Source organism: Mustela nivalis (assembly GCF_964662115.1).
Source record: "Mustela nivalis genome assembly, chromosome: 5".
In the NCBI taxonomy this organism is placed as follows: domain Eukaryota; kingdom Metazoa; phylum Chordata; class Mammalia; order Carnivora; family Mustelidae; genus Mustela; species Mustela nivalis.
In genome coordinates this window covers 111,086,296-111,110,446 of record NC_139024.1, presented here as the reverse complement: position 1 = coordinate 111,110,446, position 24,151 = coordinate 111,086,296, and the positions used below count along the sequence as shown (strand labels likewise).

The 24,151-nt window shown below is 39.4% G+C and overlaps 1 protein-coding gene across 1 annotated transcript in view; it reads right to left on the bottom strand.

Annotated features, from left to right (window-relative positions):
- Nucleotides 1–6,637: 6,637 nt before the first annotated feature.
- The window catches only part of SDHAF4 (succinate dehydrogenase complex assembly factor 4), a 29,762-nt gene continuing 12,248 nt past the window's right edge, over nt 6,638–24,151 (bottom strand). Inside the window, exons 2-3 of the mRNA XM_082731318.1 lie at nt 15,923–16,072; nt 6,638–7,100 (exon numbers count right to left, since the gene is read on the bottom strand). Of these exons, the coding sequence (XP_082587444.1) occupies nt 6,991–7,100; nt 15,923–16,072 (260 nt within the window). The 3' untranslated portion in view covers nt 6,638–6,990. The remainder of the gene's footprint in view (nt 7,101–15,922; nt 16,073–24,151) is intronic.

The window sequence follows — 24,151 nt, the reverse complement described above, 5'->3', positions numbered from 1 at the left end:
ATGCTTTCCAATTTATTTCTTGCTCAAGCAAATTAAAGAATGTCCCTTCCATTTTCCTTTCTCTTCCGTATCTCCCTTCCACACATCTCCCACCTTAGTCTGTCTTGTCTAGACTGGTTGTTCTCTGGGCTGTTGCTCAGCTGTGCTCTAGAATCTTCCTTTATTGCATCCCTTGGGTTGAATCTCTTCTTCCTCGACCCCATGTGTTTTGTTTTTTTTTTTTGCAGGGGGGGGGCGGTACTGCCTTTTTTTGCTAAAGCACATCCGCCAGCAGTTTCCTAAAATGCAGCATACGAGAGTAAAACTTCTTTCCTGGGCTTTGCTGTCTGAAAATATTTTTATTCTCATACTTGATTGTGCATATTCTATGCTTGCACGTGATGGGTATGGTAGGCTGCACTGAGTTCTAAATGAAAAAATTTTACTTTCAAAATTTGGATCAGATTACTTCACTATTTTCCAGTATCCTGTTGGAAAGCTTGGTACCATTTGTTTTTTTTCCTTTGTGACATTTTTTCCTCTTCTTTGGAAGATTTTTTATTATCCCTGATAGTCTGAGTTTTCATTTTGACTTGGAATCAGTGCTGGAGGGTCTCTTTAGTCTGGTGATATATTCTTTGATTCTACTAAATAGTCTTGCATTGACTCTAATAATTTCTACACTGTTTCTCTTTGTCTTCCTGGACCTCTTATTAGTCGCCTGCAGTGGGGATTGGTATGTGGGTGGGGGTCAAGTAGCTCCAGGTACATAAAGAAAAGCAAGCGCAGAATCTAGAACAAAATGGAATGTGACATTGTAGTCTAACCCACAGATAAATACCTTGACAGTCAGAGTCCTTGTAGGAAACAGAAACCTCTCTAGTTACTCTAAATGGAAAGGTATTGAAGTGACGACATTGGAAGGGCTGGGTGGGCAGACACTAGAATGAACTTCCAGGACTAACTTCAAGAAAGAGATGGCCAAACCAGCCTATGGCAGGGAGTGGATATCACTTAAGCCACAATGAGCAGGGTGGGGAATTAGAAGTCTCTATGCGAAGAGACTCTTAATGTCACAAAACAAACTGAGGGTTGCCAGGGGTAGGGGGTAGGGAGAGGGTGGTGGGGTTATGGACATTGGGGAGGGTATGTGCTATGGTGAGTGCTGTGAAGTGTGTAAACCTGGTGACTCACAGACCTGTACTCCTGGGGCTAATAATACATTATATGTTTATAAAAATAAAAAAATAATAATTTAAAAAAAGGGAAGAAAAAAGTCTCTGTGCAGACCTGTTCAGTACAATATGCTAACACAGTAGTGACTCAGGAATCGGAAGTCACAGATGTCACTATTGTGATGCCTCATGACCCCACACGGTTGGGGACTAGACCCTGCAGTGCCACTGCAGGTCAATGCAGAGTCTGAGCACTGTGCCTGCCCGAGGTATGAGCTCGCAGCAGGAGGACTGTGAGCCCTGCCTCACATCCCCTTTCAAATCCCATCGAGTGCATCTAATTGGCAGAATGTGCACTCAGAACCCTCATCCTTTTTGGTATTCTAACCCCCACAGAACAGAAAAGCACAGAACATTGGAAAAGAGGACAAGGGCCAAGTCAACACAATCACCAGGAGTAGACAAAAATGCGGGGCGGTGTCATGCAGGGCTGCCATGGCCTCTGAGACAGGGACAAGGAGCTGCTGCAGTGACAGACTTGACTAGAGGTGGTCAGGATTCATTACATGGAAAAACATTAAAATCAAACATGATCATACACACACACACATATATATTTTAAGGCAGAGAAAGTTATTTCACTCGTGTAATTTATACCTAGCCTCACTCCAGCAAAGAACTGAAGGAAGAGAGAAAAGATATGTTCATAAAGAAAGGCAGGGGGCATTCTAGTCAGCATGAATCTATCTGTCTAAAATTAGGAAATAAAAAGATTGTTCTGCCCAGCTGAAACATTTATTATGTAGGTATATAATGGCAGAGGGTCACATAATCAAGGGTTTGGGTTTGATATGGGCCAATCCACTCAGAAGTTTGACATTTCTAACCAGCCGAAAATGAGAGGATGCCATCAAAATAAAATCCATGTAAGCTTTTTTTTAAAAAATAAGGGATTCACCTGAGTCATTGACTTAGGGATGAGAGAGAATTTGAGATCTTCTGTTAAACCAAAGAATCCAAACATTATGTATCTCTAAAGTTGAAGATGCCTACTTGAGTACAGTGACCTCTAGGCTAGGAAATGTACAATGTTTTAAGATAATGGTTATGGGGGAGGGGCAGCGTCTGGGTGGATCAGTCCTTAAATATCTGCCTTCAGCTCAGGTCATGATCCCAAGGTCCTGGGATAGAGGCCCACTTTGGGCTCCCTGCTCAGTGGGAAGCCGGCTTCTCCCTCTCCAACTCCCCTTGCTTGTGTTCCCTCTTTCCTTGTGTCTCTCTTTTCAAATAAATAAATAAAATCTTAAAAAAAAACCTAATGATTACAGGGGTGCCTGGGTGGCTTCGTTGGTTAAGCCTTCTGCTCAGGTCACAATCTCAGGGTACTGGGATGGAGCCCCACATCGGGCTCTGCTCAATAGGGAGTCTGCTTCTCTCTCTGCCTCTCCCCTGGACTTGTGCTCTCTCTCTCGCAAATAAATAAAATTTAAAAAAAAAAAAAGAGAGAGAGAGAGACAATGTGTACAGTCTAGTCTATAACGTGTTTAAAAATTCAGATTTTTCCGAAGGGGCTAAGACAGCCCTGCAAGGACATTTCCCTAGTTTTCTTCCTTGCATGTTTTCAGCTTCCACTGTTCTAAGTTGCTTCTAAAAGTTCCTTTGTTTGATTTTCATCTCCTCCTCACACCTGCATCAACAAAAATCTCCCTTCTCAATCTGTGCGTGATTCCTTTTTACTAGCAACAGCTAATTAGGAGTACTTGCAGTTTCAAGGCTTTAGAAAAGATTCCACTTGCTACGACCAAGTTAGAAATGCGGGCCTATATATATCTAGACTGTATTTTAAATGAATATGGGCTGTTTCTGAATTTTAAGCAACTTTCACATAACTAATGTTCGTATTCAATAACCAAGGCTATGTAAGTGGCATAAAAAGAAATTACAGGCTCAGATGTCCAATCTTTAGGGAAGGATTCTTCAAATGAGCAGGAATAGACAGACATTCAGTGTGTTTTAGGGACCATTCAAACGTTTTTACAGGCCTACATTACATTTTACATGTCTTGCACTTTGATGCCCCAATAAAGCTGATTCCCAACTAGTTTTCTCAGATGACAATGGTCAACAAGTAACATCTGACCAAAATCTTTTGAATGCCATCTCCACATCTGGTAAGCTCCCCAGTGTGGAGCCTCCCAAACCCACACAGAATTCGATGAAAGTACATGTCCTATCCTCCGTTGGGATATGCAGGCATCTGACTTCAGTGTCCAACCACATAGGACAATGATGCAGACACAGGTTAGATGAGGGACGGAAAGCTACCAAGTCTTTGTCAGTGTGGTTGGCAGCAGCGTCCGGGACTTGGGCTTCTCCAGTGGCGGCTGTGGCAAGTTCTTGTAGGGGAGAGGGGCAGCCAACTAGGATTTTGGGGAGAAGCTCTTTTCTCCAGCCAGTGCTGGTGTGTGGTTCTGAAACTTGGGCTTAGAGGCTCAGCCAGTTCTGCTTGCCCTTCCAAACAGTCTGCATTTAGGACCCTCCTTTCTTAGATCAGCTTAGCAGTTCTTGAAGTGTGTGGTCCAAGGGCTCTGGGGGTCCCCAAGACCTTTCAGGGGACCTGTGAGATCCTCCCTTTTCTAACTTCAGATCTGTGTGAAGCCAGGTTTTTTCTTCAATATACCTCAATCAAAACAGTATCATGGGGCGCCTAGTGGCTAAGTCTGTTAAGCATCTGCCTTCAGCTCAGGTCATGATCCCAGGAGCCCCAAGTGAGGCTCTCTGCTCAGTGGAGAGCCTGCTTCTCCCTCTCCCTGCCACTCTGCCTGTTTGTGCTCTCTTTCTCTTTCTCTCTGTCAAATAAATAAATAAAATCTTAAAAAAAAAAAAAGTCCACTGCCACTCTTATCTTATACTTATAAAAATTACTACCCTGTTCTGAAAGTATCATTAAAATTGCTGATACATCATTGACAACTACTGTTACTAAGTTTATTCATTGTTAAGTCATACTATTCATCCAATGAACTGGCTCTTCAAGTTTAGTAATAGGTCACAGTAACTGAATTCAAAATAAGAAAAATGCCGAACATATTTCAATTCTACCCAAACATCTAAAATGTACAAGGTTCCATGGTACAAGCCTTCTCCATAAATGCACAACCTATAATTTCTCAGAAATCCCCAAGCAATGTAAAATTTAAGTGGTTAGACCATGACTGTACTAGAAAAAGCCACAAGCTTTGGTATATGAGTCTGTCTATAAGTTGTTCTTTCATAAGTTGTTCTTTTAAAACTACATGTGTTAGTTTGGGTTCTCTGAGAAACAAATGCTAAAATGGGATTAAATGTGAAAGAGATTTGCTGGGGAAACATTTTGAACTATAAAGGAGGAAAGTAGGCAGAGTCTGACACCTGTGATGGGGCGAGAGAGGAAAGGAGGACTGGTGTAAGAAGTCTTAGGCAGCCAACAGTCGACAGTCGTAAGAAAGTACTGGGCAGGCTAACGGGGAGTCCTTGAGCCAAGCGTGAATGGGCCAACAAACTCATTCACTGGCTGGGAACAGCCTGGGGGAAGTGGGGCCTCAGCAGGAACGCAGGGGCGGATCCCATGGGGCAGCAGTTGGGGTTCTCAGTCAACCCTGCTTCCCATACAAGGAAATGTGAGTGGTGCATTTCCACTACTGCTACATCATCTTTTGGAGGTCTTCAGGCTTTTTTCGTTTATGTTCGATGGACATAAAGACCATAAATGTTTTCATGCCACCGAATTGTACCTATGTATTTGACGGCTGTCATGAAACACATTACTATTAACCGATTAAGGATTCTCTTAATACAACATTCCAGTTGTTACATATTTTGTAGTAGTTTTTGAAGTATCTAAGTTGTCTCTCCTGTATCACAAACCACACACACAGTTGAAACTATACAAAATAATTTGAAGTAAGTACTTCTGGAACGTTAACCTAATAAAAACTTTCACTAATGTGGGCTAACTGAACGATGACTAATTGACAGAATGTTTTTAAAGGAATGTGGTTATTACTCAGCAGCATACACAGTAACTGCCATTAGAAGGACATATGTTGACTGAGAGAATGAGAACCGATACAAAGACCGAATGACTAGGCCCAATTACCACACCACTTAGTTTGTTTCTGAGGAGAATACACTTTTAAGAAAGTTTATATTCTTCACATAAATTGCCTATAATCTACAATATTCTCAAGTAAGATTGCACTTTAAGTCATATCACAGTTTTTAGTAGCAATAGTTGGTCATTTTATACATGACTAAAAAAACCATATTCTCATGAGAATCCTTCATAAGATTTTTAGAAATTAAATATTGAGTGAATCAAATGAGAGAAAATTCCTCAAACTCACATTTTTATACAACCCCCTCCACTGCTTACACAAGCGAGCTACGATTAGGCCAGTGACTGGCTCTGTGCTGTTGCGTCTATTCCCTGACTGCTCTACCCCTCCTTCCTCCAGCAGTTTTCTTTAGGGCTCAGTAGACATCACAATCTATATTCGTTCATTGTCACTATACAGAATAAGCTGTGTATAAAAATCCCTGAATACAATGACTACATGGCCGTTCTTTGCTTTGTTCCGGTCATCAATTCAGTTAAATAATTTAGGAACGAAAATAAATATTGTTTTAGAAAAAAAAACATTGTCAGCCCACTGCATTGTCTTCTACAGACCCTGCAAACCCTTTCTTCCTAGGTAATTTAAGTGTAGCCTGGGGGCTAAAGGTTCAGTCTCTGGGACTGAGTAAAGCCAGAGGACAGGATGCCTTAGGCGATTTGTTTCCAAGTCTTCGTTCATTCCACAGCTGTAAACTGGATATGACTTTTTCATGACCCAGTTATCCAAAGGCCACAACAGAAGAGCTTTTGAGTCATCAAAACTGACTAAGCTGGCCCATTTCATCCTCTGCTTTGTATCTAAATTTTATTGACCCTCTGTATCTAAATTTTATGTTTAACAAACTAGTATGTATTCAGCTCAGTCCATTCATGCAAAAAATCACTAATTTTCCAACTAATGATTTTTAATGCTATATTCATATAAAACAATTTCAGTTCAAGTATTCCAAACTTGGTTTCTTAATATTTCCCCATAGAGTCCCCTAGAGACTTGGAAAAATACATTTAAAATTGAAGGACAGCTACACTTACAGCGAGAGCTATGTGCTATGCACTGTTCCAAGTGGTTTACGTGTACTTACTCATTTAAATATCTTCCCACTACCCTATGAGGTAGGACTAGTATTAATTCCAATTTATACATGAAGATAACTGAGGTATAGAGAAGTTAAATAACTTTCCCAAGATCACATGGCTAATAAGTAGCAGAGCCAGGATCTGAACCAAGTAATCTGGTCTGAGTTAGATTTTCTGTTGTTACTATGGCCTTACCAAACTATAATGTATTATTTAACTCACACATAAAAAGTCACTGTTACCTAGCACGTGGCAATAAAAATCATTAAAACTTGTTTTATTTACATTTGCATTTTTTAAGAAGCTGATAAAACTGAAATGTGATGAAATGAGTTTGCAGCTCTAACCATCATTTATATATTCCAATTTACTTAAAGTAACACTGTGCTAATACAGAACTATTTCCCCTTTCTTACTTTTTTTTTTTTTTAAATTACCCTTCTTTACTTTAAAGCAGCATATTTTCTTTCAAGGCATTATTTATGTTTTTAAACACATTATAGAAACTAAATGACTTAAAGGATATACAGAAAGCAAACAAGTGGAAATAAATTCAGATCTACATATTCAGAAAAAGATAGTGAAGTTAGTAATATATGTGTCTTAAAAATCAATACAGCGTCCTTTTCGTTCCCAATCTCCGTATCGGGTAGGTTCTGGGCCTCTGGGTCCACCTTTTTCTTTGGTAACAGGATTAATATCATCTGGGAATTCTAAAGAAAGACAGAAGAAGATGCAAAAACAGTAGTCAACAGAGATGAGAAAGGCATTCTGGCCAATTTTGAAGACAGGATTACAGGAGATACCACTGACTAGGTTATTGCTATGCAGTCTTTTAAATGAACTGTAAACTTTTTCCCAAGTTTGAGAAATCACTTCAGGATACAACTGTCATATTCAATAGACCTTATCACCTACATTAATTACTTAGAATTCTTGGAATGTTCTCAGGCCCCAATGTGGGGAGTTAGCTGCATATATGCTGATGGATTGTAAGAGAAGGAAAGGAATGCAGGGAATATAGAGTACAAATCCATAACGTTTGAAAGGTCTTGAAACAAGATTATTTTGGCTCAGTGCCTCAGTTTTCTTATCAGTAAAATGGGTACAACAATTGTACCTGATTTAGCCTGTAAAGGATTTATTTAGCTCAGTGCTGGCTACATAAGAATGCTCAATTAATTTTAGCTATGAGAACTCTTGTGTTTCTTCATAGGGTTTTGGCTTCAGCAAGTAGTTGGCTGATACTGCCGTTTATGGATATAACAGATATTACTATTAATACTGTGTGTTCATAATAGGACCATCCATCTTGAGTCAGGCCTACTTTTGAGCACTTTATTCACAGTAACTCATTTTGTCCTCATGATAGTCCTACGGGACAGGAACAATTATGGTCTCCATTTTACAGATGAGGAAAATGAGGCACAAAGAGGTTCAGGAAGGTTCTCCTAGTCACATCGCTACTACTGTGGTAAAACAGAATTTGAATGCAGACATTCTGGTTGCAGTCTTGTTCTCAGCCCATAAACTACTGCTCTGTATATGGGAAGAACAAAAGAAGAATCAGCTATTAGAAAACCCCAATTCTTAAGCTGTTGTCTCTTTATAAAGCTAAATGAACATCGCCAAAATCATGTAGTCCTGCTCTAGGAAAAAGAAAATAGAAAATTTACCTTGAAAACTTTCAAATACTTATCTATTTTTAAAATTCCTTCTCCACTATGAATAATCTCTTCCCCACCTATCACTCTGTTTTCTAAAACACTCCATCCTTGGACTTCTCTGAAAGCCTCAAAGGGAAGCTCTTCTGTCTCCCATATCTCCAGGGTTCGCTGAATGCCTTAGTCAGCTTGGGCTGCCATAACAAACTGCCACAGACTGACCGGCTTCAACAACAGAAGTTAACTTTCTTCTATCTGGAGGCTATGAGTCTGAGATCAGGATGCCAGCATGGCTGGGTTCTGGTGAAGACTATCTTCCTGGCTTACAGATGGCATTGTGTCCTCTCAAGGCATAAGAGAAAGACAGTGAGCTCTCCAGTGTCTTTTGGTATGAGAGCACGAATTCCATCATGAGGCCCCAGTCTCATGACCTCATTTAAACCCAATTATTTCTCAAAGGCCCCATCTCCAAATACCACCACTTTGGGGGTTAGGGCTTTGAAATGGAGTTTAGGGAGACACAATTCAGTCCACAGCACGAGGGAAGAAAATGTCAAGACATTCCTGTGGCTCACTGCTACTTCCAGCTTCTTATCTCCCACCAAACCTCTATAGCTTTTCCTCTTTTGAATTCTACACCATTCACTTGTCCAACACTTTGCTCCAATCTGGTAATAAAGACTTTTTGTTTTCTTGGATAGGATCAACACTTGGTTCACAGCTTCACGTCTCCCCATTATCCTTCCTATCAATACTCATACCAGTAACCTCACATACTGGGAACACAGAGGTCCTTGTCCTCTTTCCTAGTGATTCTCATGTCCACTTACATTATCTGCATTGATTTCATTATCTCCTGAATATGTTCTCTCTCCAAGTCCCACAGCCTTGAGTTTTCTTCTTTCCAACCACAACTTCTATGGAGGCTTTTCACCTCATGTTTCTTTAACCTAATTTTCACCCTCATAATAACCTGCAGTTTTCTGAAACTTTTTACTCTCGCTAGTACCACCCTGAGTCATGCTGAGTCACATTCTAGACTAATACAAGCGTTTTCTAACTCATCTGTTTTCTGACTCTCATGATGTCAGCCTAATCTGCTGAGAAGGATGAATTAATCTTTATAAAACAGAATCCCTCCTCCACATCACATTAAGTGAAATAAGCCAGACACAAAAGACTATGTACTATATGATTTCATTTATATAAAATCCTAGGAAAGGCAAAATTACAGTGACAGAGAACAGATTCACTGTTGCCAGAGGGATGGGGAAATGAGACTAATTATAAAGAGGCACTAGGGGCTCCTTGTGTGATGGAACCGTTGTATACTTTGTGTTGGTTACATGACGATAAACACTGTTAAAATTCACCAACGTGTTTACTTAAAATGGGTGAATTTTATTATACACAGATTATACTTTAGTAAAGCTGATTAAAATAATCTCCATTCAAAAACATTCAGAGCTTTCCTCACTGTCCACTGCATAAAGCCCATATGCTATAACCTGGTACCTCAGGCCCTCTCAGTTTGAGCCGTATCTACCTCTCTAGCTTTAGATTTTATTAATCCACTATGTACACTCTATGCTGCAGCCAGAAGGCCCACTGGCCGTGTCTCACAGGTACCATGTTCCCTAGCCTCTTTCTCTCTGACCACACCTTTCTTTCTTGAAACATGTTCCTACCACTCCTTAACTACTTGTGATTTTATTGTACCTTTATATCCCAGCTCAAATGTTATCTCTTTTCTCTTTTTTTCTGAACTTCTTTGCACATCTCTTAAGCTGGTTATCACACAACATCCTGTTCACAGTTATTTTTGTATCTCATTTTCCTCATTCACCTTTGCATCAAACAGTGTACTCAGCTGCAAACAATCTTCCTTTATTATCTTAATAATGAAGCCTACTCTCTGCAAAGGGACAACCTATATACTTTTCTTAGAACAACGTATATACCAGAAGCAGGGAGACAAGCCTAGAAGGAAGGAAACAGAAAGAGGACAGACCAACAGAACCACAGATGCTTGAATTTGGGCTTTTTTGGTAGGACAGATAAGAGGAGAGGTGTTTGACAAATGTTAAGAAGGTGGTACCAACAAGACTAGGAGCCAGGACACAGGAGGAAGCAGGAGTGAAGAACTATCTGCAGATTTCTGAATCTCTGCTTCTGGTAGGTAGAAGGTAGAAGAGCTTAAAAAAGAGTTCAGGAAGAAATGGAATAGGAGGAGAACTGGACAAAGCATAACCAAAACCAAGACAGGAGATTTCCAGAAGCAGTGGTTAACAATGCCGAAGCTTGCGGGCAGTTCCTATAAAATGGGGATTGAAAAGCATTTGCTGGGTTTGGTGATATTTACTAGACCAGCTTCTAAGAGATGGTATGTTCAAAATACATTTCAGCAACTCAAAAGTTACAATGAATACCTAGCATTGTGTCAAACAGATGATTATCTTTTGAAATGTATTTTTTCCGGGGTGACTGAGCGGCTCAGTGGGTTAAATTCTCTGCCTTCGGCTCAGGTCATGATCCCAGGGTACAGGGATTGAGCCCTGCATTGGGCTCTCTGCTCAGCAGGGAGCCTGCTTCCTCTTCTTTCTCTGCCTGCCTCTCTGCCTACCTGTGATCTCTGTCTGTCAAATAAATAAATAAAATCTTTAAAAAAATGTATTTTTCTTTTTTATTGTATTAAATGTATACAATAATTATCATTTTAACCATTTGTAAGTATACAGTTCAGTGGCAATAACTACATTCTCAATGGTCTGTAACCACTGTACTACACCCCAAAGTTTTTCATCATCCTCAAGGTAAACTCTGTACCCATTAAGCAAAAACCTTTCCTTTCCCCCCACCCCCAGACTTTGATAACCACTATTGTATCTTGTTTCTATGAATTTGCCTACCCTAGGTACCTAATTTGAGTGGAATCATATATTTGTCCCTCTGTCTAGCTTATTTTACATAACCATAATGTTTTCAAGGTCCATCCATACTGTAGGAATCAAAATGCCATTCCTTTTTCGGACTGAATAGTATTCCACATACCACATTTTGTTTATCCATTTATCTATGGATGGACATCTGAGCTGTTTCTTTTGGCTACCATGAATGAAGCTGCTAGGAACAAAGGTATACAGATACCTGCTAAAGTCCCTGCTTTCCATTGTTTTGGATATATACCTAGAATTGTTGGGGTCTATAGCTGACTTTTTCTGAAAATTGCCAAACTGTTTCCCATAGTAGTTGCATCACTTTATGTTCCCGCCAGAAACACAGGGGTTCCAATTTCTCCACATTGTTGCCATCACTTGTTTTCTGGTTTTTCTTAAATTGTAGCCATCTTAGTTGGTGTGAAGTGGTATCTCATCCTGTGATGTAGAGAATGTGATGTTGAGCACATTTTCAAGTGCATGTTAGTCATTTGTATATCTTATTTGGAGAAATGTATATTCAAGTCATTTGTCCATTTTTGAATTGAGTTGTTTTTGTGGAGTTGTAGGAGTTTTCTACTTATTCTCAGTATTTTTGTCAAGATACATGCTCTACAAATATTTTCCACAATTCCATAGGTTAACTTTTCACTTTCTTGATAATATCCTTTGATACTATCTTTTGATATAAAATTTATTAATTTTAATAATGTCCAATTTATATACTTTTGTATTTTCTGTCTATGCTTTTGGTGTCATGACCATGAAACTGCTTTCAAAATTAGTATCATGATTTTCCGCCAATGTTTTCATCTAAGAATTTCATAGTTTTATCTCTTAATTTAAGGGTTTTAACATATTTAATTTTTAAACATGGTATAAGGTAAGGATCCAATTTCATACTTTTGCATGTGGATTTCAGGTGTTCCCAGCACCACATATAGAAAAGACTGTCTTTTCCCCCACTGAATGATCTTGCAACCTTCTCAAAAGCCAACTGAGCATACATGTGAGGGTTTACTTCTGGGATTGCTACTTTTGTTTATAATGTTTTAATGAAAAATTTCCTCTTAGATTTTTGTGCTTGGCTAAAACTATGAAAGAAAATTTTACCTTAGATTATGCTTCTTAAAAGTCTCCATCATTTTGGCTGATTGACTTAGTTTTCAGACTGGCCTTAGTAAAGTCTAAGCTTTAACTTAGCTATAACTAAAGCTATAATTTAAGCTTTAACTAAAGCTATAAACTGAAATATTTAACTGAATGAACAAAAAGAAAAGTTTTTATGTTTTGAAGAGGTCCAGATAAAAGGTCCCTGTATCCTCTGTTGATATCTTCTTGCCTAGGATGCTTCACTACATAGATGGGTTAACTCTCAGGAGACAAGCAGGGCAGCCCATCTCCCAAAATTTCAAACTGGTATGTTTATGTTTATGCTATTTAAAACGTTATTTTTTGACTAGGTAATACTTGCACATGTTTCACAATTCAAAGATAGCAAAGAGTACAGAATGAAAATAAGTAGCACTTTAAAAAACAGAGCTGTAAGACATGAGTCAGATTTTGTATATATTAAATGCAAAACAATATTTAGTCTCTCACCACACCACCCTCAAAAAAGTTCTTCTTTCTCCAAACTTCCCCTTCTCTTTCTCCAACCACATGGCTATGGTGAGAATAACCACCTTCATCTGTGACCCTCCCCACTGGCCACTCTGATTTAGCTCTAGACACTTGATCCAAGCTTGGCCAACGAACTCTCTTCTTAAGAAATCTGGAATTAGGAGTGTCTAGGTGGCTCAGCTGGTTGAGCAACCAGCTCTTGGCTTTGGCTCAGGTTGAGATCTCAGGGTCCTGGGATCTAGCCCTGCCTCAGGCTCTGCGCTCAGCAGGAAGTCTGTTCAAGATTCACTTCCTCTCCTTCCCCTACCCCCACCCCATCCTCAGGCTTTGCTCTCAAATAAATAAATAAGTAAATCTTTAAAAAAAAAAAAAAGAATTTTGGAATTAGAAAATAACAATTGTTAACTTTGGTCTAGTTGTTCTATTGACCTGAGTAACAGCTAGGAGTAGTTCCTTTGCCCATTGGACTTGGAAGGGAGTCTGATGACAGAAAATGATGTAGAGAAGTGACCAGGGACAAGAGGAGGGAGAATATCCTGCTTTCCATACAGTGTTTAGTCCCAAGGTTCATCTTTCTTCAAAGCCTAGCAGCATCACTGCCTTGGGGTATGCCACCTGTGTACCTTGTAGTCCAGCGACAACCTGTACTACCTTTTGTTTGAGTCTACTCAAGTGGTTATCAAGTTATTTGCATTCAAACAGGTCTCAAGTCGTATACTTCATAATGTGAATAATGGGCTATAATAAATAAAACAGCCAATCACTGTGAGCGGCTTGGAAATTATTATTTTTAAAAAAGATTTATTTATTTATATATTTGTTGCAGGGAGAGGGAGCACAGGCAGGGGGAGTGGCAGGCAGAGGCAGAAGTAGGCTCCCTGCTGAGCAGGGACCCCCAATGCAGGGCTTGATCCCAGGACCCTGGGATCATGACCTGAGCTAAAGGCAGATGCTTAACCAACTGAGCCACCCAGGCGTCCCCTGGAAATTATTCTTTTAAACCTACACTTTCTTTTAAACTATTCTTTTAAACCTAGTGATGGTGAATATGGTTAATTTATTCATTGTGAAATATGCCTTCTTATGTTAATAAAGAATTATAAACAACATATTTCATCCTATTTTCCTCAATAACTAAAATATCTTCTATGACACTTCAAAAATTACGAGATATGGGGCGCCTGGGTGGCTCAGTGGGTTAAGCCGCTGCCTTCAGCTCAGGTCATAATCTCAGGGTCCTGGGATCGAATCCCGCATCGGGCTCTCTGCTCAGCAGGGAGCCTGCTTCCCTCACTCTCTGCCTGCCTCTCCATCTACTTGTGATTTCTCTCTGTCAAATTAATAAATAAAATCTTAAAAAAAAAAATTACGAGTTGCTTTACCATACAGTCATACCTCATCTTACTGTGCTTCACAGATACCATGGGTTTTTTTTGTTTTTTTTTTTTACAAATTGTGCAGGCAAAGGAAAAGTTCTTGAAAGAAATGAAAAGTGCTACTTCAGTGAATACAAGTGATAAGAAAGGCAACAGTCTTATTGCTGATAGGGAGAAAGAAGACATCTCCGTAACATCAAAGTGCGCAGGGTGACGAGCACGTGCTGATGGAGAAGCTGCAGCATGTTCTCCAGAAGATCTAGCTGAGATAAGAAATGAGGGTGGCTACACTGAACAATGGATTTTTAGTGTAGACAAAATAGCCTTCTACAGGAAAATGATGCCTTCTAGGACTTTCATAGCTAGAGAAGAGAAGTCATTGCCTGGCTTCGAAGCTTCAAAGAACAGGCTAACTCTCCTATTAGGGGCTAATGCAGCTGGTGACTTTCAGAGGAAGCCAGTGCTCATTTGCCATTCCCTAAATCCTGGGACACTTAAGAATTACGCTAAATCTACTCTGCCTGTGCTCTGTAAGTAGAGCAACAAAGCCTGGATGACAGCACATCTGCCCACAACATGGTTTACTTGGTATTTTAAGACCACTGATGAGACCTATGGCTCAGAAAAAAAGATTCCTTTCAAAATATGACTGCTCATTGACGGTGTACCGCATCCACCAAGGGCTCTGATGGAGATGTTCGGTGAGAATGTTGTTTTCATGCCTGCTTAACAGCATCCATTCTGCAGCCCGTGGATCAAGGAGTCATTCTACTTTCAAGTCTTATTATTTAAGGAATACATTTTGTAAGGCTGCAGTTGTCATAGGTAATGGTTCCTTTGATGGATTCAAAGTAAACTGAAAACCTTCTGGAAAGGAGGCACCATTTTTTTAAAAAATTTTTTTATTTTTTATAAACATATATTTTTATCCCCAGGGGTACAGGTCTGTGAATCACCAGGTTTACACACTTCACAGCACTCACCAAAGCACATACCCTCCCCAATGTCCATAATCCCACCCCCAGGAGGCACCATTTTGATGCCGTGAAGAACACGTGTGATTCATGGGAAGAGTTCAAAATATGACCATTAAAAGGAGTTTGGAAGAAGTTGATTCCAACCCACATGAATGCCTTTGAGGAGAGAAGCTCAGGACTTCTGTGGAGGAAGTGCCTGCAGATGTGGTGGAAAGAGCAAGAGAACTAGAACTAGAAGTGGAGCTTGAAGATGGGACCAAACTGCTGCAATCTCTTGATCAAACTTGAACAGAGGAGTTGCTTCTTATGGACGAGTGAAGAGAGTGGTTTTGTGAGATGGACTCTACTCCTGGTGAAGATGCTGGGAAGACTGTTCAGATGACAATAAACGGTACAGAGTATCACACAAACTTAGCTGACAAAGAGGTGGCAAGGTTTGAGATGACTGACCCCAATTTTGAAAGAAGTTCTACTGTGGGTAAAATGCTACCAAACAGCATCTCGCGGTACAGAGGAATCTTCCGTGAAAGGAATAAATCAATGTGCCAAACTTCACTATTGACTTGTTTTAGGAAATTGTTATAGCAAGTATCACCCTAGTCAGTTGGTAGCCATTAGCGCTGTGGCAAGTCCCTCCACCAGAAAAACATTAGGACTCACTGAAAGCGCAGATGATAGTATTATTTAGCAATAAAGTGTTTTTAAGTTAAATTTTATATACATATATATATATATATTATATATATATACACACACACACACACACACACACATACATACATATGTATTTTAGACACAGTGCTATTGCACACTTTACAGTCTGCAGTACAGTGTAAACATAACTTTAATACATACTGGGAAGTCAAAAAAGTTATCTGACTTGCTTTACCACCACATTTGCTTTATTGCAGTGATCTAGAACCAAACATGTAATATCTGTGAGGTACGCCCATACTCACTTGTCAGTGGTTCTTTCTCTAAATTAGAATCTTCTGGTGCATCAAAACGACCTTCTGGTAACTTTGGCTTCTTAAGAGATTGTTTGATAGGTTTGGATTTTTCTCCTTGAGAACTCATTTTCCTCACAGAATGACATGAGAGGGGTGATCCTGGAGAGTGGAGACCGTGAAAAATTAGAAGCTGTTCTTTTATTCTACTTTAAAAAGTTAACATTTATTTGTTTTTTATTAATTTGTTTTATTTGTTTATTTATTTGTTTTGTTTGTACAAAAGGACATACAACGAAAATTCTTTCCTCTATCTTTTAAACAGCTATTTCCCTTTCTCAGAGGCAACCAATATTATCAGTTTAAAAAGAAGAACTTTAAAATGAATTAACCATTATCAAAATTGTAAAAACTTATATATATATGAAATACTGATTCCTGTGTGAAGCACAGGAATTTCTAAATAACAGAAATAAGATATGAAGTGTTAACTAAGTATACAAAGTTTTAATGACAATATTTACTATTTAAATTACAAGAGACTATATTTAGTATTCTTATATTTGAATCCTAATCATGATTCTCTTTTCCTGCCAATTAAACATTTAAAAATGTACTAGGCATTTACAGCATAAAAATGAGATCACTTCTCCATCGGTCATATGGAGAAAGCTAAACTTTCTAAACTGCTATGAAAGTTATCCAACCCTTGTTAAGATCATGTTCAGTGAGTACAAAACCATCCTGAAAAAATGACTTCGGGGGTGGGTTTTGAACTTCCTAAAGGAATGGCTTCAGAGGCCGACAGAGTTGGGGACCAGTTCTAGTTACACCCCTGTGGTAAGCAGAATAATGGCTTTCAAAGATGATTGGAATCTCACACTCAGAAACTATAAAGAGGTGAGGTCCCATGGTAAAGAATTTAGGTAGCAGTCTGAATTGAGGCTGCTAATCATATGATCTTAGACTAGAGCAACTACCCTGGACTATCTGTGTGGGTCCACTGTAGTCACAAGAATCCTTAAAAGGGGAAGAGACAACTGGAAGAGAGAACCAGAAGGACGTCAGCATAAGACAGCCGTAATGGTCACTGCCGGCTTTGAAGATAGAGGAAAGGAACTTCAGCAGCCTTGAGAAGTTGGAAAGGGAAGAAAGAGATTGTCCCCCTAGAGCATCCAGAAGAACACAGTCTGAACACTTTGATGTCAGTCCAGAGACTTCTCACCCACTTCAGACTTCTCACCTCCCCACTAGGTTTGTGACAACTGGTTATAGCAGCAGCAGGAAACTAATGCAGTTTTAGTTGTTCGACCTTTGGTCAAGTGACTTACCCTTCCTACATCTGTTTCCTCCCTTCTAAATTAAAGGTAACAGTACCTATCTCATGAATTACTAAATAAATTAAACAAGACAATTCATGCAAAGCTTTTACCATCGTGACAAATTTTATCTAATATTATCATTACAGTATTATCTGGAAGCTCCCGGTAGCATTACAAATAATGAGAATTTTCTTTTATTATATGTATTTTATTCATATTATAGCTATCATGACATCACCTTACCATCTGCTTTAAAAAATTATATATAGGGGTTCCTGGCTAGCTCAGTCAGTCATGACTACTGATCTTGGGGTTGTGAGTTCAAGCCCCATGCTGGGTGCACGAATTACTTAAAAACAATTATATATATACAAACAGCCATACATACACACACACATATATATATGTGTGTGTGTGTGTATATATATATATGCCTATAAATATTTGTACATATATATCTTTCTCTCTTTTTATATGTACATACCCTCCACAGCCAACTTGGAATTTATGTAAGACTTGTTTGTAAGAGTACATAAAGTTAACATTACATACAAACTGTATTAACAATTTTGAAATAGTGGCTGTTCATTTGCATATCTACTGCATATAGCTCAGGGAGTAGCAAAATTATTGTTTGAATGACCAGTTAGAATACAAACAATCATTCTCCCACAGATCCAAGAGCCCACAAAACACAAGGATTAAAAAAATACACAACTGAATGTTTTAATAAAGCTATGACAATGATCTGCAGAATTAGTACAGTTTTCTCCCAACTACATGGTCACTTATATAAAATACTACATATTTGTGACATTAATTGGCTGAGAAAAACTGTGGATCAACAAAAATTTCTATGCACTTAAAATAAAAACATTTATTTATTTAAAATTTTTACTTATTGATTTAGAGTACAGACCATTTTGCCTTCAAACTCCCACTCCATTATCTAAGGACATACTGAATTTTTTATTATGTCCTCATAGTAATATTTAAACATATATGAAAAGGCTAAAGAGGAAAACTTGCAACAATATCTTATAAGGCAGCATTTACTTTTATTTAAGAAATGGAAAATATAGAAATACGAGCATCTGATTATATTAATATATTTCATACAACAAGCTGATCTTGGCTGTTGTGACTATTTAAAAAATACTATATTGAAGATTTGGGGGAATATAAACCATGCTCAATTGAAAGGTATTTCCAGTCCAAATCACAGGATTTTTGTTAGTCACTTCTTATCTAAAATATAGGATTCTTTAGAATGTGACATCAATATAACCCAATTTAGGAAGTTTAGCCAACTTCCATAATAGAAACTTCTGTTCATTATCTAATGTCCAACTATGTATCCATCAACAAATCCATCACAAATTTATAAAGTATGAAAGGCTGTTTCTAAGTCATCATAATTCCTTAATAATTAATATAGATATATGGAAAGCATTTTAATAGTTATAAATTAGATTCTAAATGTGGACACATTTTTCATCTATTCTGGCTAATGACTAGATTCTGCATCTGGTTACAAAGCAAGTCTGTCTTCCTGTACATCAAATAACTTACTTTGAAGCCTAAAAATCAGCCAAGTATTTATTTAACTACCAGTAACCACCTGCTACTGTGCACTCAGACTCTACTCAATACAATAAATTAGCACTTTCTGTTTTAGGCTTGGTTGTTTTGCAAATCAAAAAAAATCTCTTAATTCAATGCTTGAAATGATATTCAGTGTAAAAATTAATCTTGGTATGTTCCAAATCTGTAGAAATTCCTAAGCATTTGCACAAAATTATAAAAAATGGCACAAAATAGTCTTGACTACCAATTATAATGCAGACATAATCTGAAGCTAAAAATTTTGCCTCTGAAATGATACAGATGTACTAAATGTAACTAATACAAGTAATAAACATGGGTTAGATGCCTCCTATGTGTCAGGCTCTGTACTAGGGGCTGAAAACATGACACCTCATTAAACCTCACAATAATCCAATGGGGCAGGTCTAACGGTCTTAAATTTATAGTAATTGTGATCAGTTTGAACAAAATTATTTTCTGAAAAAGTGACATTAGGTAGATGTGGTGGAAGCTGCCTACTGTCTCAAGTAGCTTCTTTTCCCTTCTTCCATTCAGTTCTAAGATTCCCACTCCCATCTCATTCGCTATTAAGCTAAGCACCGGGCCACTTGCTTAGAGAAGACATTTCCCAGCATTCCTGCAGCCAAGCAGCCACATGTCCAAGTGGTCACCAATGGGTTGTGACTGGAAGTGAAGGTGCAAATTCTGGGTTGCCCCACTTCTGCAAAAAGCTGATTGCCCTGGATGTCTTTTCCCACTTCTTTGGGTTATAATACAGACATGGCAGTGACCCAGCTTCAACCATGCAGATGCAGACAAAACCCAGGGGAGGGGATACGTAAAATATTTAATAACTTGTATGATATAGACAGTGCCCATTCAGAACCTATGTCCAACCATTCAGAACATAGGTTGTAAATAACAAGTAAAATTCAACTATTGTACATGGGGCTGATCAGCGGCACTGGCCTACAGACGGTGCAGCAACAAGATGGAAAGAACAATGATCCCCGAATTACCTGTCAAAGCAGAGTTGTCCTGCCTGTCCCATCAGCAGAACTGTTACAGCAGCTTGGCCCTTTCCTTGAGTAATACCATGGACAAGTTAAAAAAAAAAAAACAAAAAACTGGCAAACTAAGGGCAAAGGGCACTAGAATCACACATGGGTTCCAATGCCAGCCATCCTACTTTTAGCAATGTGACTGACCCTAAGATGGTTCCTGAACCTCACTGAGTCTGTATCCTCCCCAGAACCAGGATATTTCTACTTGTCCTGCAGCCTAGCTCAGAGAAAGGGAGTAAGGTGTATGTCTCCATTGAGCCTAACCGTAGGATACAGAAGTCAATGTGCAAAAGGGTTTTTGATTAAGAAGCGGAATATGAGTGTACTGTGGGAAAAGAGAGAGGAGTAGCAAAGGAGAAGTTTGAGAACTAGTCTGTAGATCTGGTCTTGAGTACTTCTTCTTCTTTTTCTTTCTTTATTTTTTTAAGATTATTTATTTATTTATTTGACAGAGAGAGAAAGAGAGAGAGAGAGATCATAAGTAGGCAGAGAGGCAGGGAAAGAGAGGGGGAAGCAGGCTCACTGCTGAGCAGAGAGCCTGATGCGGGACTCAATCCCAGCACCCTGAGATCATGACCAGAGCCGAAGGCAGAGGCTTAACCCGCTGAGCCACCCAGGCGTCCCTGGTCTTCTGAAGAAACTTTATCTTAGAAAAAAAGGTTACAAGGAAAAGCTAAAAGACCAATTTTCTCAAAGGACTCTGAGACCATAGTGGCCTAAACAGAATTATTTTTGTAGACAGGTTAACAGTGTAACAGACTGGGGAGGAGGAGAATTCCTCTCATTTCTGTATCATACAAGATAAGACGGGACATTGTGCTCTTTGGTACCCACACGCTTTAGAGCTTTGGAATCAAGTCCGTGCACAGCCACCGGGCAGGGGTGAAGGCAGTAAGGCACATACAAGTAGCTTGAAGGGCGGACAGCGAGAGAAAAGGGTCTACTGGATCATAAGGAATAGCAAAGACGTGAAGGGGAGGCCCAGCGCCACTCCTATGGATTCTGCCTATCAAATACAGGTACTAAGCAACAGTAATTACAGCTGACCCTTGTACAACACAGGTCTGAACTGTACAAGTCCACTTATACGTGGATTTTTCACAGCAGAGCACTATAAATGTATTTTCTTTTCCTTATGACTTTTTTTTTTTAAAGATTTTATTTATTTACTTGAGAGAGAGACAGTGAGAGAGAGCATGAACGAGGAGAAGGTCAGAGGGAGAAGCAGACTCCCCGTGGAGCTGGGAGCCCGATGCGGGACTCGATCCCGGGACTCCAGGAACACGACCTGAGCCGAAGGCAGTCGTCCAACCAACTGAGCCACCCAGGCGTCCCTCCTTATGACTTTTTAAAATAACGTTTATTTTCTCTATCCGTTACTGTAAGAATACAACATATAATATATATAATACACAAAATATGTGTTAATCAACTGTTCATGTTATCACAAGGCTTCCACTCAATAGTAAGCTATCAGTAGTTAAGTCCTGGGGTAGTCAAAAGTTATACATGGATTTTTTTATGGTGCAGGGGATCAGCCACTAACCCCTACAGTGCACAAAAGTTAGCTGGATGTTAATATTTGTATTACATTGTGGCCTTTAGCATGCTTCTGACTATCTTGATTGCATGGGCAATAGCTGACAAACTTAAAGCAAAAATCATCCTTTGAGAAACAAGGAAATCACCACCATAAAGCCCATGTCATCTTCTTCAAGGGGTGGTTTGGCCTTATCCAAAGACTATTTAAGGGACACCAGGGTGGCTCAAGTCGTTAAGCATTTCACTTCAGCTCAGGTTATCAGGATCCTGTGATCGAGCCCCACATCGGGCTCCCTGCTCAGCAAGGAGCCTGCTTCTCCCTCTCCCCCTGCACCCTGCTTGTGTTCCCTCTCTCGCTGTCTCTCTCTGTGTCTCAAATAAATAAATAAAATCTTGGGGCGCCTGGGTGGCTCACTGGGTTAAGGCCTCTGCCTTCGGCTTGGGTCATGATCTCAGGGTCCTGGGATCGAGCTCCACATCGGGCTCTCTGCTCAGTGGGGAGCCTGCTTCCTCCTCTCTCTCTGCCTGCCTGCCTACTTGTGATCTCTGTCTGTCAAATAAATAAATAAAATCTTTAAAAAAAAATAAAATCTTCAAATAAAAAGGTCTCTTTAGAACTCTTTACAAGCACATTACAAACAAGAAGATGACCTTCTGAAAGAATAATAAGCAAAGGAAAAAAGACTGATTGAAAACAAAAGACAAACAACAAGCAAGCTTTCACAACTTCTGTTTCTGGCAATCTGATAAATTAGAGATGCCTAAAAACCTATCGCTATAAGACACTTAAAAAGGTTGAAAAAACACACAAATATTTCTTAATCAAAGATCCTTTAAGAAAGTATAAAACGATAAACCAACAAAACTATTCAGTGAGGTCACCAAACACTTAAACCACTACCTATCCTATGTCTTTCCCACCTACAGCTGGGGCCCAGAGCTCCCAGAGCAGCAGGGAGAGGAGTCTTCTGGGCCTGAGCCGAACAAAAGCCTGCTAGAGGCCAGGACCCCGGGAGGCTCAGCACTCAGAAGAGAAATTGAGCCTGAAGATTTTGATGTGCATATAAAATACTTGGAGGATCTTGTTAAAATGTAGACTCTGAGCAGGTCTGAGTGAGGTCTCAGATTCTGCATTTTAACAATCTCCAGGTGATGTTCATGCTGCTGGTCAAAAGAGCAAGGAACTAGAAGCAAACTTCCAGCTAATGAAGACAACAGTCAAGGAGGGAAGAGTATCCATCTCAACCTTGATTCCGAGCAGAAATGAAAAAAAAGAAGCCCTTACAGAAATTTTTAAACTACTGGCTGACCACACTATGTTTATGCCTGATTACACACTATCAGCATGGTCCAAAAATGCCCAAGGGGAGCATCTTATATAAAGTGGACCCAAGTCAAGGTGAAGTGCTCCAGACACATGGGAAGAGCGGAAGCAAATCTTCTGTGGAGAAATACCCTCTCAACTCATGTCTCATGCAAGTCTCAAGAGAGAATACCAGTAAAATTTGAGGAAACAAGCCATCACAAGCAAGAGTTAGTGAAATCAACCAATAGGACCAGACCATAAAGATGTGACATACTGACATCACTGAAATCAGAATGTAACTATTTAATGTGTTCAAGGGGGAAAAAGGCCAAAAGGGAGAAATAAGTAAAAGACTAAGAAAGGCCAACTTAAAACACAAAGAAATTTAGGAATGTAACAGTTTAAATTTAAAGCTCAATAAAAGGGCTAAATAGAACAGATAAAGTTGAGAAGAGAATCTGTGATCTAGAATTAAGTTCTGAAGAAGTTATGCAGGAAAAAGCATAGAGACAAAGATGAAAGTAACCAAAGAGAAGTTCAAACTTACAGAGGATAAAATGAGAAGGTCTAACAAATGTTTAATTATAATTCCACAAGGAGATAGTGAAAATACCATGAGAGGTAAAACAGACAGGAATCTTCAGATACACGAAGCACAAAGATGCCAAATTAAAGGGAAAAAAGTACATCTGGACACAATATAAAATGAACAACCCCAACAAGGAAGCCAGATCAGGGGCGCCTGGGTGGCTCAGTGGGTTAAGCCGCTGCCTTCGGCTCAGGTCATGATCTCGGGGTCCTGGGATCGAGTCCCGCATCGGGCTCTCTCTGCTCAGCAGGGAGCCTGCTTCCTCCTCTCTCTCTCTCTCTGCCTCTCTGCCCACTTGTGATTTCTCTCTGTCAAATAAATAAATAAAATCTTTAAAAAAAAAAAAAAAAAAAGGAAGCCAGATCAAAAGAAGATCTAAGAAGCAGCCAGATAAAAGATTACTAATGAAGGAAAAAACTGGACAGATAACTTCTCCATAGCCATAATAGAAGCCAGAAGATAGAGCTATGAGAAAATGATACACCCACTGAAACTACCTTTCAAAAGCACAAAGTTAAAGAAACCAGATTTTCAGATTAAAAATAAGACCTATATCAAAAGAACATGAAGAACCTTTACCACAAAAGACAGTCATGAATGGGACTTCTAAGCAATGTACTTTAAGAAAATGATCCCAGGGGTGCCTGGGTGGCTCGGTGGGTTAAAGCCTCTGCTTTTGGCTCAGGTCATGATCCCAGGGTCTTGGGATCAAACCCCGAGTCGGGCTCTCTGCTCAGCGGGGAGCCTGCTTCCTCTTCTCTCTCTCTCTCTTCCTGCCTCTCTGCCTACTTGTGATCTCTGTCAAATAAATAAATAAATAAATAAATAAAT